The 12,024-nt window shown below is 42.5% G+C and overlaps 1 protein-coding gene across 4 annotated transcripts in view; it reads right to left on the bottom strand.

Moving 5' to 3' along the window:
* Positions 1-12,024, bottom strand: part of ccser2a (coiled-coil serine-rich protein 2a) — a 622,973-nt gene that overhangs the window by 149,390 nt on the left and 461,559 nt on the right. For all 4 annotated transcript variants that reach the window (XM_043679239.1, XM_043679240.1, XM_043679236.1 and 1 more), the window contains exon 8: positions 8,664-8,750. In XM_043679239.1, the coding sequence (XP_043535174.1) occupies positions 8,664-8,750 (87 nt within the window). The remainder of the gene's footprint in view (positions 1-8,663; positions 8,751-12,024) is intronic.

Raw genomic sequence — 12,024 nt, 5'->3', positions numbered from 1 at the left:
CCCAGGGAAAAGACTTTGTCTATTTATCCTATCCATGCCCGTCATGAATTTATAAAACTCTATAAGGTCACCCCTCAGCCTCCAACGCTCCAGGGAAAACAGCTCCAGCCTGTTCAGCCTCTCCCTATAGCTCAAATCCTCCAACCCTGGCAACATTCTTGTAAATCTTTTCTGACCCCTTTCAAGTTTCACAACATCGTTCCGACAGGAAGGAGACCAGAACTGCACGCGATATTCCAACAGTGGCAACAAGACGCCATTCCGCCACTCTCCTGAAACTGCAGTCCAATATAGACAGAAGACTAAAGCACCTGGAGTGAACACACCATTCACTGTGCTTTGGAGTTCTGTGCTCTGGCATTTCACAATTATTACTATCAACAGAATATGGGAATTGCTTTTCAATGTGAGAGAAGGTCAGCTTAGTCCAGTCATGGCTCTATGATAATCTCTGTTTACTTGAGATTTTTAGCATTTGTTTGCTGTTTTGTCACATGGATACAAGGTAGTGACCCACAAGATCCAACCAAAGAGCAAATCTGGTTCAGAGTGAAAGGATGCTTGCCAAGCCACACATTTAAAGAACTGGTTCTCGTGTTTACAAGTTACTCCTAGAGATGCTCATTTTTTAGTTCAATTGTTTTCATGATGTTGATATTGATGAACATTTGCAGTTACTTTGAATTCCAAATTTAAAGAAAATATTCATTTTTATTCACAATATAGTGCATTGTGATGCAAACAGATATTTTAAAATACAAAAGAACTGACTTACTAACTCCTTTCCCAACATTCCATCAATGTAATCCGTCCAGACCCAGGAAAGGAAAGAAATAGTTCCAAAAAATGAAAATGTTGGAAATACTTGACCGGCTAGAGAGAGAGCAGTTAAAGTTTCTACAGCTGACCAATCAGTTCATCTCCTCTTTTCTAATGGTTGGTGACTTGCTGGCAATGTTCATTATTTTCCATCTTTGTTTCAGACTTTTAGCACTGGTGGTGTTTCTTTTCTTTATATTCAAGTGATCATTCTCCACATTTCCAGGATCTAATTGACAATTCTCTATCGCAGAGATTTAGACATAGTGTCTTATTGTCTTCTTAAAGTGGAGGAGTTTGAGTTTCAGATATTCTAAAATATGGTTAATGCTGATGTTTCATATTCTGACAGTACGCTAGGTGTACTTTCAAAATATGGTTATTGTTATTCCGATGGTTTTTTTGGGCCTGCCAGAGACTAACTGTTCATCAGTGAAACCACAGCATCAAGTGATCATGTTTTAGATCCAAATGTGAGGTTGTTTTGTAGCACAGTGTGGAGCTTCCCTGTCTCTGAGCCACCAGCACTGGGTTCAGGTTCCACTCGAGGACGTGATGTCGAAGGAAGATGCCTTCACATTGATACACACCCTGCTCAGTAACAATCCGCAAATCCTTCCTCCACGTACGAGAGGCAAGCGGTAGAATTCAGAGAGTTTCTAGGTCAGGATGGAAAATATTTAGAGTGCATACCATCACTATCATGATATGTACATAAGACTGCAAGGCTCCATAAACAATTAAAGTTCCTTGCAGAGCTGTTTGGCTCAGTTAGACAAGTTGCTGGCCAGCAGGGATTAAACTGGGGTCAACAATGAGGCGTGTGATCACCATTCCCAATGCAGCGGATTCTGGAGGTGCCTACATGCCCTACCCTTGGACCTGCCCTCAGTAAAAATACCAAAAAGCAGCTTATGTGTTCAATAAATGTTTTACTTGTAAGTTACAAAGAAATTAATAGTTACTAAACTGTGATATTTGGCACACAAAATGTGATTTCAGTCACTTCATGTTCAGTAACAGTTACCATGATGTAGAGGAGCCAGTGTTGGACTGGGGTGGACAAAGTTAAAAATCACACAGCACCAGGTTATAGAACAACAGGTTTATTTGGAACTATAACCTGGTGTTGTATGACTTTTAATAGTTACCATAAAGTTAGTGTTTGTTATGACTTTATAACTGCACTAAATTAAATAATGCTTCAGTGTACAGTAACAGAAGGGAAATCATAGAAGATTATTAGTTCCAAGGTAATAGGAATGTGGAAGGGAGAGAGCAGGAAAATGAGAAGCAAATGGTATAAATGAGTGCAAGACAATCAGATGAATTTCTAGAGAGCAAAGGGAGTGTGAAATATAGTGAGCAAGTGGGATCAATCGATCAGAAAGGTCTACTATTCCTTCAAGGCAATTATTTATTAGTTTCAATACACTGCCTCACTGCTTAGTCTCAACACTGAAAATCAGTTTAATGGTTACTCATGCACTCTTAACAAAATAGCTCACAGGAGAGGGAGCCGGCCAAATTAGTCTTTTTACAGCCACTATTTTTCTGATACTATCTTTTAATTGAATGCACAACAATGAAATATTACACTTTGGAAGAGAAGAAATACTAGCTGAATCAGAGTCCTTGTTCCTGGCAACAGGGGATCCTGCATTATTTATTCCAATCTGACTTTGTAGTGCCTGCAGGTGGAGGAAAGTCGGTCTCAATCTGATCCTTGTGATAGGTTCTGAAATGTACCTCGGCCAGCCAAGAAAATGTCCAGCAAAATATAACTAATACAAACAAGGTGTCAACATGTGTGGCACAGTGGTTTGCACTGCTGCCTCACAATGCCAGGGACCTGGGTTCGATTCCAGCCTCGGGCAACTGTCTGTGTGGAGTTTGCACATTCTCCCTGTGTCTGCGTAGGTTTCCTCCGGGTGCTCCGGTTTCCTCCCACAATCCAAAGATGTGCAGGTCAGGTGAATTGGCCATGCTAAATTGCCCATTGTATCGGGATGTGTAGGTTAGAGGCATTAGTCAGGGGGGAAGTGTAGAGCAATAGGGTAGGGGTGCAGGTCTGGGTGGGATACTCTTTGGAGGGCTGTTGTGGACTTGTTGGGCCAACTGGCCTGATTCAATTCTGTAGGGATTCGATGATTTGATGAGCCCCCACAAATTACTTCTAAAATGTTTCTACAAATTTCTGGATGAGCTTCCTGCCTGGCATAGAAATGCTTCCTGCTAGCAGACAAATCTTGCTTCATGTATATTTGTATGAGGGGAAAATAAATTATGCTTTTACATGCAAAACTCAAACTATTGTGGATTTTTCTGAATAGGCAGCTGAGGGATGAAGCCAGTACACATCTACTTGCAAGTCACCTGCTGGGTAAGTCAGAAACACAATAGCCTTTTAAACTTTAAATTTAGAAAAGACACAGAAAGATACAATTCATCATTGACAAATCAAAAATACAGCCCCAAGTTAAGTACATTCTGTGCTGCAGAATGGTATTCAGTGAAGAAAAGAGCTTAAAATAGTTCTCACCAAATCAATGCATCTCTCAGTCATTCCCCAATCCATTTTCCCAACAGCAGGAGGTAAATATAATCTTTGGTAAAGTCGCACTACATAACTATTGACTCAAGATGAGGCCTGAGTTTGAATCTCTTTGAACATAAAAGTGACAAAACATTCTTCCCGTAAAGTAATGGTGGTGGCACTCTGACTGTGTATTTCCAAGTGGACTGGATCTAATGTCAAAACAATCAATAAAACCCTGAACAAAAGGATGGATTGATCGCATCTAGGCATTTCATCGAAGTGCCAATTATCCCTAAATACAACAGTAATCTTATCCTATACAGCTCATCCATTAGTAACAAGCCTGTGGCATCTATACATGTTTGATTCTTTTCATCTCTGACATCCATGAATGAAAGGAGGCTGTCCATCAGTCTTTGTGCCAGGTGTCACTCCAGACAGTGGAATTAAAAGTCCTCTGACACTGCACCACCCAGTTTGATGTCAGTTGGAGAATAGTTTCATCCATCTTTCAAAAGAAAAGCTTCACTTCGATTCTGAGTGAGCTATCTTCTAACCCTTTTCCTGCAGATCAATTCATCTTCTGCTTTAATCTACCTGGGTTGCATTCCTGCTGAAGTAGCATAGAATAACTTGTGTTTTAATGCACAGTACTACATTACAGCTTTTTCTCTGATGGTCTGAAAAATAGCTAGTATCGTGCTGTCTCAATCATCATTTAGCTGTTCCTGGAGGTGGGACAGGGATAAAACAATTCTGATGAACTCTGAACAGCTCTGATAGAGTCACCTAGACATGAAACATTCGGGTGCTCTCTCTCCATGGATGCTACCTGACCCACTGTGATTTCCAGCATGTTTTTGCTTTCAGTATAGATTCCAGCGTCTGCAGTAATTTCCTCCCACTAAAACAACTTGCTTATCTTGGAGAAGGGGTAGTGAAAATCCAACTCTGATCCTACATTGTCGCTACGTTTTCTCAGAATCAGAAACTGACATAGTTACAATGGCAAGATTAGTGTGGTGCTGGAAAAGCACAGCAGGTCAGGCAGCATCCGAGAAGCAGGAAAATCGACGTCTCCAGCAAAAGCCCCTCAGATATCTTAATAGACCCAGTTTTGGCATGTCAGGCTGAGGTATTTAGATTTTTAATCAGTAAGAGAATCAAACATTAGAGGGAAAAAGGCAGAAAAGTGAAGTTAAGGGTTGTCAGATCAGTCATGACTCAATGAACTGAATGGCCTAATTCTGCTCCTATATGCATTGTCTTGTATTTAACTCATAAACAGCAATTTGAATCCTTGCACTATTAGTCATACACTAGGTGATACTCTCCATGCTGTCACATCACATAGGATACATCTCTAAAGACCCGGGAAAGTTTGGGGGATGGGGGTTACTGTGGACTGTGGTCAACTCCACTCAGTTCTAATGTTGCTTACGGTGTTGCAGCATGAACATGACCCTCGGCATCTCCCTTAGGTCACTGAAGCATCAAAGCGTGGTTTAACCAAGATTAAATTCTACCCCTCTAAAAATAAAGCTTAATTTTTAAAAATAAAGCATTGCTAATGTGTGGCATGACTTTTGGTGTATTTTAGAAATATCCATTTATAAGCCCTGACTCTCATGAAGCTGCTGCCTTTGTCATAGACATGACTGGTGTCAACGTTTCAGTTACTTTCATCAATATTTTAAAAGGAAAATGTAGAAAACTAGTTCAGTCCAGTGACCAGAATAAGAGATTAATTTGATATTTGCAGGCTTCGAATTTTTTTAGACACTTCCTACATCTGAGTTCTTGAGTCAAATCCTTGGATAAATGATATTTCATACCAGGTTGTTTCAAAGATTTTTTTCATGCTTAATAATTGGATCTTTTCATGCTATATTTCTTAAATTTCTGCTCATTCCTTGAGAATATTTTCAATTAGAATTTCATCAAGGTTGACCTCACAGACTCAACACTGAAAGATAAGTTTGAAACTATAGCACTGACAATAATTTAGTCAATCTTTATGTCTCTATTCGAACAATGGAGAGATTTCTCAGGCAAAGATCAGCAGATGGTAAAAATATGTGGGATCTTCTGATCAGGTTAGTATGTTTCCTTCAACAATGGGTTATCCAAACACACGATCCAGATTTCCAGTGGGTTGTCAGAGATCTAAGGCACTTCAGTAAACTGGTATGTTCTTGCCATATTCCACAGAAGATTATACCAATATGGCAGCACTGCCATCTCAGTGTGTTCAGGACACCTGAGCCTATATGCTCTGGGCCAGCAGCATCCTTCCCTCACTCACTCCTCTTTCAGCTTTTCTTTCATCTTCTGACACTTTGGGGAAACCAGAGCGGTGTTAGAGGGTCATCAGCAGTGGTGGCTTCAGTAGGCCTGGAACCTGGGCTCGGGGGAACCTGCTGGATTGTTGACTGTGGCAGAGTGCTCAGAGTGGGACGTGGCAGGCCCACAGCAAGACCTTGATGGGTCACAGAGATTTTGTCCCAGTGTGGGCTGGAGGTGAGGTCCTGGCGTGGGCTGGAGGGGAGGTCCCGGCGTGGCCTAGAGGATAGGTCCCGGAGGGGAGGTCCCGGCATGGGCTGGAGGGGAGGTCCCGGCGTGGGCTGAAGGTGAGGTCCCGGCGTGGGCTGGAAGGGAGGGCCCGGTGTAGGCTGGAGGGGATGTCCTGGTGTGGGCTGGAGGGGAGGGCCTGGAGTCGGGGGGAGGGCCTGGAGTCGGCTGGAGGGCAGGACCTGGCGTAGGCTGGAGGGGAGGGCCTGGAGTGGGCTGGAGGGCAGGGCCTGGCGTAGGCTGGAGGGGAGGGCCCGGCGTAGGCTGGAGGGGAGGGCCCGGCGTAGGCTGGAGGGGAGGGCCCGGTGTGGGCTGGAGGGGAGGGCCCGGCGTGGGCTGGAGGGGAGGGCCCGGCGTGGGCTGGAGGGGAGGGCCCGGCGTGGGCTGGAGGGGAGGGCCCGGCGTGGGCTGGAGGGGAGGGCCGAGGGCGGGGGGGAGGGCCCGGCGAGGGCTGGAGGGGAGGGCCCGGCATAGGCTGGAGGGGAGGGCCCGGAGTGGGCTGGAGGGGGTGCCCCGGTGTGGGCTGGAGGGGAGGGCCCGGAGTGGGCTGGAGGGGAGGGCCTGGTGTGGGCTGGAGGGGAGGGCCCGGTGTGGGCTGGAGGGGGTGTCCCGGTGTGGGCTGGAGGTGTGGCTCCAGATCAGTCTGCTGAAGGACTGTCATGCTTAACCTTTTATATTGTTATTTTTATAATTTATTCTGAATATCCTGTACCTAGGTACCTTTGTACCTAAGTTGGCACAGTAAACTTTGGAAATGTTTTGCTTCACTCATGAGTACATGAAACACCAAACCTAAGTGGAATGTGGAGGAGGCACTTACATTCAACTAACCCGAAAGTAATGAGAGAAAAACATAGAATGTCTATAAGGTTACATTGGACTGTTTAAAAAGGAGCAATTTAACAGAATCACCATCACAAGGGAAGCGGTACTAAAACAAACTCATGGAACTGTAAGCTGACAAATCTCTGGGTCCAGATAGACTTCATCCTAGAATTTTAAATGAGGTGATTAATGAGGTAATGGATGTGTTGATATTAATTTTCCAAGATTTCCTAAATTCAGAAAAAGTTCTATTAGACTGGAAAGTAGTAAATATAACCCCCTTATACAAGAAGAGAGGGAGGTAGAAAACAGGTTGACATCCAGCATGAGCAAGTTGTTAGACTGTCTCATGAAAGAGATTAAAGCCATGCACTCAGAAAAACTGAAGGTTAGCAGCAAGAATCAGCATGGTGTTGTAATAGGGAAATCATGTTTAACCAAATTATTGGAGTTTCTTGAAGGAGTAACACATACCGTAGATCAAAGGAAGCCTATCGATGTACTACATCTCTGTACTTGGATTTCCAGAAGACATTTGTTATGGTGCTACATCAATAGTTATTGTGGAAAATAAAAGCTCAGCGTGTGGCAAGTAACATATTAGTTTGGATAGAAACTTAGCTGGCTGAAAGAGAAACAGCCCATGGTCTTGGAGGGGATATACATTCGGGGGTGTGAGGATTGGTTAACAAACAAGAGTCAGAGTTGGGATTGAAGGGGGTGGGGCATTTTCACAAAGCAATATGCCACCGGGATCAATGTTGGGCCACAATTATTTACAAAATATATTGATAACTTGGATGGCCGCAGGAAATGTTACAGACACAAAAATAAGTGGGAAGGCAAGTGGTGAGGATGATGCAAAGAGTCTACACATGGACACAGTTTGGATGATTAGGCAAAAACTTGGCAGGTGGTATATAATGTGGGAAAATGTGAAGTCATGCACTTTGGCAGGAAAAATAGAGCAGCTGAAAATTGTTTAAATGGAGAAAGACTGCAAAAAGATAAAGCAAATGGGGTTTGGGAGCCCTCAAGTATACATCACAAAAAGCTAATGTACAAATTCAGCAGGTAATAAGGAAGGTATATGGAGTGTTGGTCTTTAACTGAAAGGGAACAGAGTATTACAATAGGGAAGCAGTTTTAAAACTCTACAAGGCATTAGTCAGACCATAGCTGGAATACTATGAATAATTTTGTTCCCTAATCTAAGGAAAATCAGCTGGCAGATTTCTTTTATTCACTCATGTGATGTGGGAATCACTGGCTGGCCAGCATTCATTGCCCATCCCTAGCTGCCCCTTGAGAAGGTGATGGTGAATGCTTTCTTGAACCACTGCAGTTCATATGCCCTTAGGGAGGGAGTTCCAGGATTTTGACCCAGTGACAACGAAGGAACCGAGATATATTTCCAAGTCAGCATGGTGAGTTGTTTGGAGAGGAACTTGCAGGTGATGCATTAGCTGCCCTTGTCCTTCTTACTGAAAGGGACCGTGGGTTTACTAGGTTAATCCCAGGTTCAGGAGGACTGTTTTATGAGGAAAGGTTGAGCAGATCAGGTCTGTATTCATTGGAATTTAAAAGACTGAGAGGCAACATAATTGAAATACACAAGATTCCACAGAGTTAAAAGGAGATAGCAACTTTCAGTTGTGTCAAAGTCAATCTCAAATGATCATTCATTTGGGTCACTTAAAAGGGCTGTCACCTGACCCATCAAACTCCAAAATGAGCATTGCATAGCATCATAGCAACAGGGCTTGAGTGAACGTAGTCTCTTTTCTTTAATAACAGAGATCAAGAGACCCAGCCTGCCTTCCTTTACCAGAACTTGAGCTGATACTGTTGGATGTTTGTATCAAACATGTGAGAATTGACATTGCCTTCAGTTGGAGGTCAGACTCACCAGCTGTTGTTGCAGTTGTTCGATCATCTGATCCTTTCTCTTCATTTCTTCCTGTAGCCCTTGGATCTTGCCAAGTAGCTCATCAGCCTGGTCATGAAGACAAAAAAAACAGGCCATTAGAGTAGAGAGATTAAACAAAAGTACAGATTTACTTAGAGAGTTGACAGGAATTCAGGGTAGCAGGAAGTCTACCAAAATAAAAAAAGATAGTTGGAATGCTTTGATTTCCAGTCGATTGTTGGGGTGCTGGGCTCAACGATGATACAAAGAAAGACGGCAACAGATGTCCAATGCTTCCAATGAACTTGTCTCCCTTAATCTAACATCCTAACCAAGATGATGCTTGGATGGTGTTGTCTTGTCTTTCCTAGGCAGAGTAGAGATCTATACTGATCAGATGAGCCCTACATCAGAAATAAACCCATTGTACACAGCCTTGTAGCAGAAAAATATCCATCAGGCTTGGCCTCCCTTCTGGTGAAAAAATATTGAGGGATGTCCCAATGAAGGGTTTTAGCATTACATAGACATTTAATGGGGTATAAATGGAATTTATGTTTCCATTTTTGAGGAATCCAGAAGAAACAGTCACCAACATAAAATGATCATTAATAAATCCAAATTATATTCCTCAGAGAATGGTTAGAATGTGAAGCTCCATACCAGGTAGAGTAGTTGATGTGGATAGCACTAAATATATTTAAGGAGAAGCTGGGAAATACAAAAAAACAGGAAATACAGATGAAATCAGGTGTGATCAGGTCATAAACACTAGTATGGACCAATTGAGGCAAATGGTCTGCTTCTGTATTGTAAATACTCTGTAACAGGAGTCCATTTAAGATATATATATATATACCCATCATACCAATGAACCATCAACTTGCAATAAATATGTCACCAAAAGACCGGATTTAAATCTATTGTAATATAAACTCTAAGGAACTGGTAAGTGTGAAGTATGAAGATTAGTCAATGGAGGAAGGCACTGAGAGGGAGAGAATAGAAAGAAAGGAAGAAAGGAAAGAAAGAAAGAAAGGGAGGAAAGAAAGAAAGGGAGGAAAGAAAGGAAGGGAGGAAAGAAAGGAAGGGAGGAAAGAAAGGAAGGGAGGAAAGAAAGGAAGGGAGGAAAGAAAGGAAGGGAGGAAAGAAAGGAAGGGAGGAAAGAAAGGAAGGGAGGAAAGAAAGGAAGGGAGGAAAGAAAGGAAGGGAGGAAAGAAAGGAAGGGAGGAAAGAAAGGAAGGGAGGAAAGAAAGGAAGGGAGGAAAGAAAGGAAGGGAGGAAAGAAAGGAAGGGAGGAAAGAAAGGAAGGGAGGAAAGAAAGGAAGGGAGGAAAGAAAGGAAGGGAGGAAAGAAAGGAAGGGAGGAAAGAAAGGAAGGGAGGAAAGAAAGGAAGGGAGGAAAGAAAGGAAGGGAGGAAAGAAAGGAAGGGAGGAAAGAAAGGAAGGGAGGAAAGAAAGGAAGGGAGGAAAGAAAGGAAGGGAGGAAAGAAAGGAAGGGAGGAAAGAAAGGAAGGGAGGAAAGAAAGGAAGGGAGGAAAGAAAGGAAGGGAGGAAAGAAAGGAAGGGAGGAAAGAAAGGAAGGGAGGAAAGAAAGGAAGGGAGGAAAGAAAGGAAGGGAGGAAAGAAAGGAAGGGAGGAAAGAAAGGAAGGGAGGAAAGAAAGGAAGGGAGGAAAGAAAGGAAGGGAGGAAAGAAAGGAAGGGAGGAAAGAAAGGAAGGGAGGAAAGAAAGGAAGGGAGGAAAGAAAGGAAGGGAGGAAAGAAAGGAAGGGAGGAAAGAAAGGAAGGGAGGAAAGAAAGGAAGGGAGGAAAGAAAGGAAGGGAGGAAAGAAAGGAAGGGAGGAAAGAAAGGAAGGGAGGAAAGAAAGGAAGGGAGGAAAGAAAGGAAGGGAGGAAAGAAAGGAAGGGAGGAAAGAAAGGAAGGGAGGAAAGAAAGGAAGGGAGGAAAGAAAGGAAGGGAGGAAAGAAAGGAAGGGAGGAAAGAAAGGAAGGGAGGAAAGAAAGGAAGGGAGGAAAGAAAGGAAGGGAGGAAAAGAAAGAGAAAGAGAGAAAGAAAGAAAGAAAGAAAGAAAGAAAGAGAAAGAAATCTCGATTAAATGGAAATCAATGGGAAACTAAAGCAAACAAATTAACCCAAATAGTCACCACCATTAGAAAGATACCTGACTGAAATCAAATAATACAAAAATAAAATATCTTGTCAACCTCATAAATTAATGTTAGTCATCAACTGCATAAAACATAGTGTAAATTTCAGTTATTTACTTCCTAAGTTCCCACATTTACTCATTTTAGCTGTTATCTTCCTTTGCTGGGTGTCTAGTCCCTGTCCAGGAAATTTACATTTTCAAAACCTGTCATCTTTTGTACTGTATTTTTAACACAGCTTATTTTATCTGTGGAAAGGATCAATTCTTTATTTGATCTATATTATCTGCTTCTCTAGTGAACAGGCTAGCACCTCTGGATTTGATTTCTTTGGTGTAGTTGGAGAAATCATAGCTCGTTCATAGCTCACTGCAGTGTAATTTTATGCTGCAGAGATTCAGATATATGTTGTGTGTTAAATATGGCTGCCATTTCCTGGCCTTGCACACAACATGAATACTCCAACTCTGAACAGATTCCAGCACACTTCTGGTCTCCCACATCCTCCATAAAGTGAGGTCATTCAAAATTCAGCTGCCGAAGTCTCAATGGCAGGTCCCAATCCCCTACAACCCCTTGTGCTCACAGGCTGATGTTGGTTTCTGGTTGAACAACACTTTTATTTTAAAATTCTCAGCCTTGTCTTCAAATCCTATCATAGCTTAGCCCTTTGGATTCGCATAATCTCCTCCAACCTAATGACTCCCTGGAGTATCTGTGCTTCTCTAGTAGTCGCCTCTTGTTGTACCTCGGTTCAGTTGCTTCACCATTGGTGGTTGTACCTTCAGTTATCTCAGCACAAGCTCTGCAATTCCCTTCCGACACCTCTCAGCCTCACAGTCGCCCTTTATGACAATTCTTGAATCGTTCTTTGATATATTAACCATCTGATCTAATATTATGTAAAATAACTCAGTGTTATACTTAGTTTATGATATTTCTGTGGCACCTTGGAACATGACATTAAAAGTGTTTTACAAATATAAATTGAGTTATTTGTAAAAGTGTTGTTTGCAAACAGAAACATAGGTTCATGATTAACAGAGAGTAGTCTTCCTCACATTATATATTTTACTGTGCTCAAGCTGTGGGCACATGGTCTTGCAAGCTTGAGGCACAGAGAAAGAACAACTCCTCTACCTCCTACCCCACTCCACTAAAGCTGATGACTAATTCTTTCTGGAACCAATTGCATACGTGTCGTTGATAGAAG

The sequence above is a fragment of the Chiloscyllium plagiosum genome, chromosome 38, assembly GCF_004010195.1.
Source record: "Chiloscyllium plagiosum isolate BGI_BamShark_2017 chromosome 38, ASM401019v2, whole genome shotgun sequence".
Classification (NCBI taxonomy): Eukaryota; Metazoa; Chordata; class Chondrichthyes; order Orectolobiformes; family Hemiscylliidae; genus Chiloscyllium; species Chiloscyllium plagiosum.
The sequence above is the reverse complement of the archived record's forward strand: the minus strand, read 5'-3'. Positions and strand labels throughout refer to the sequence as shown.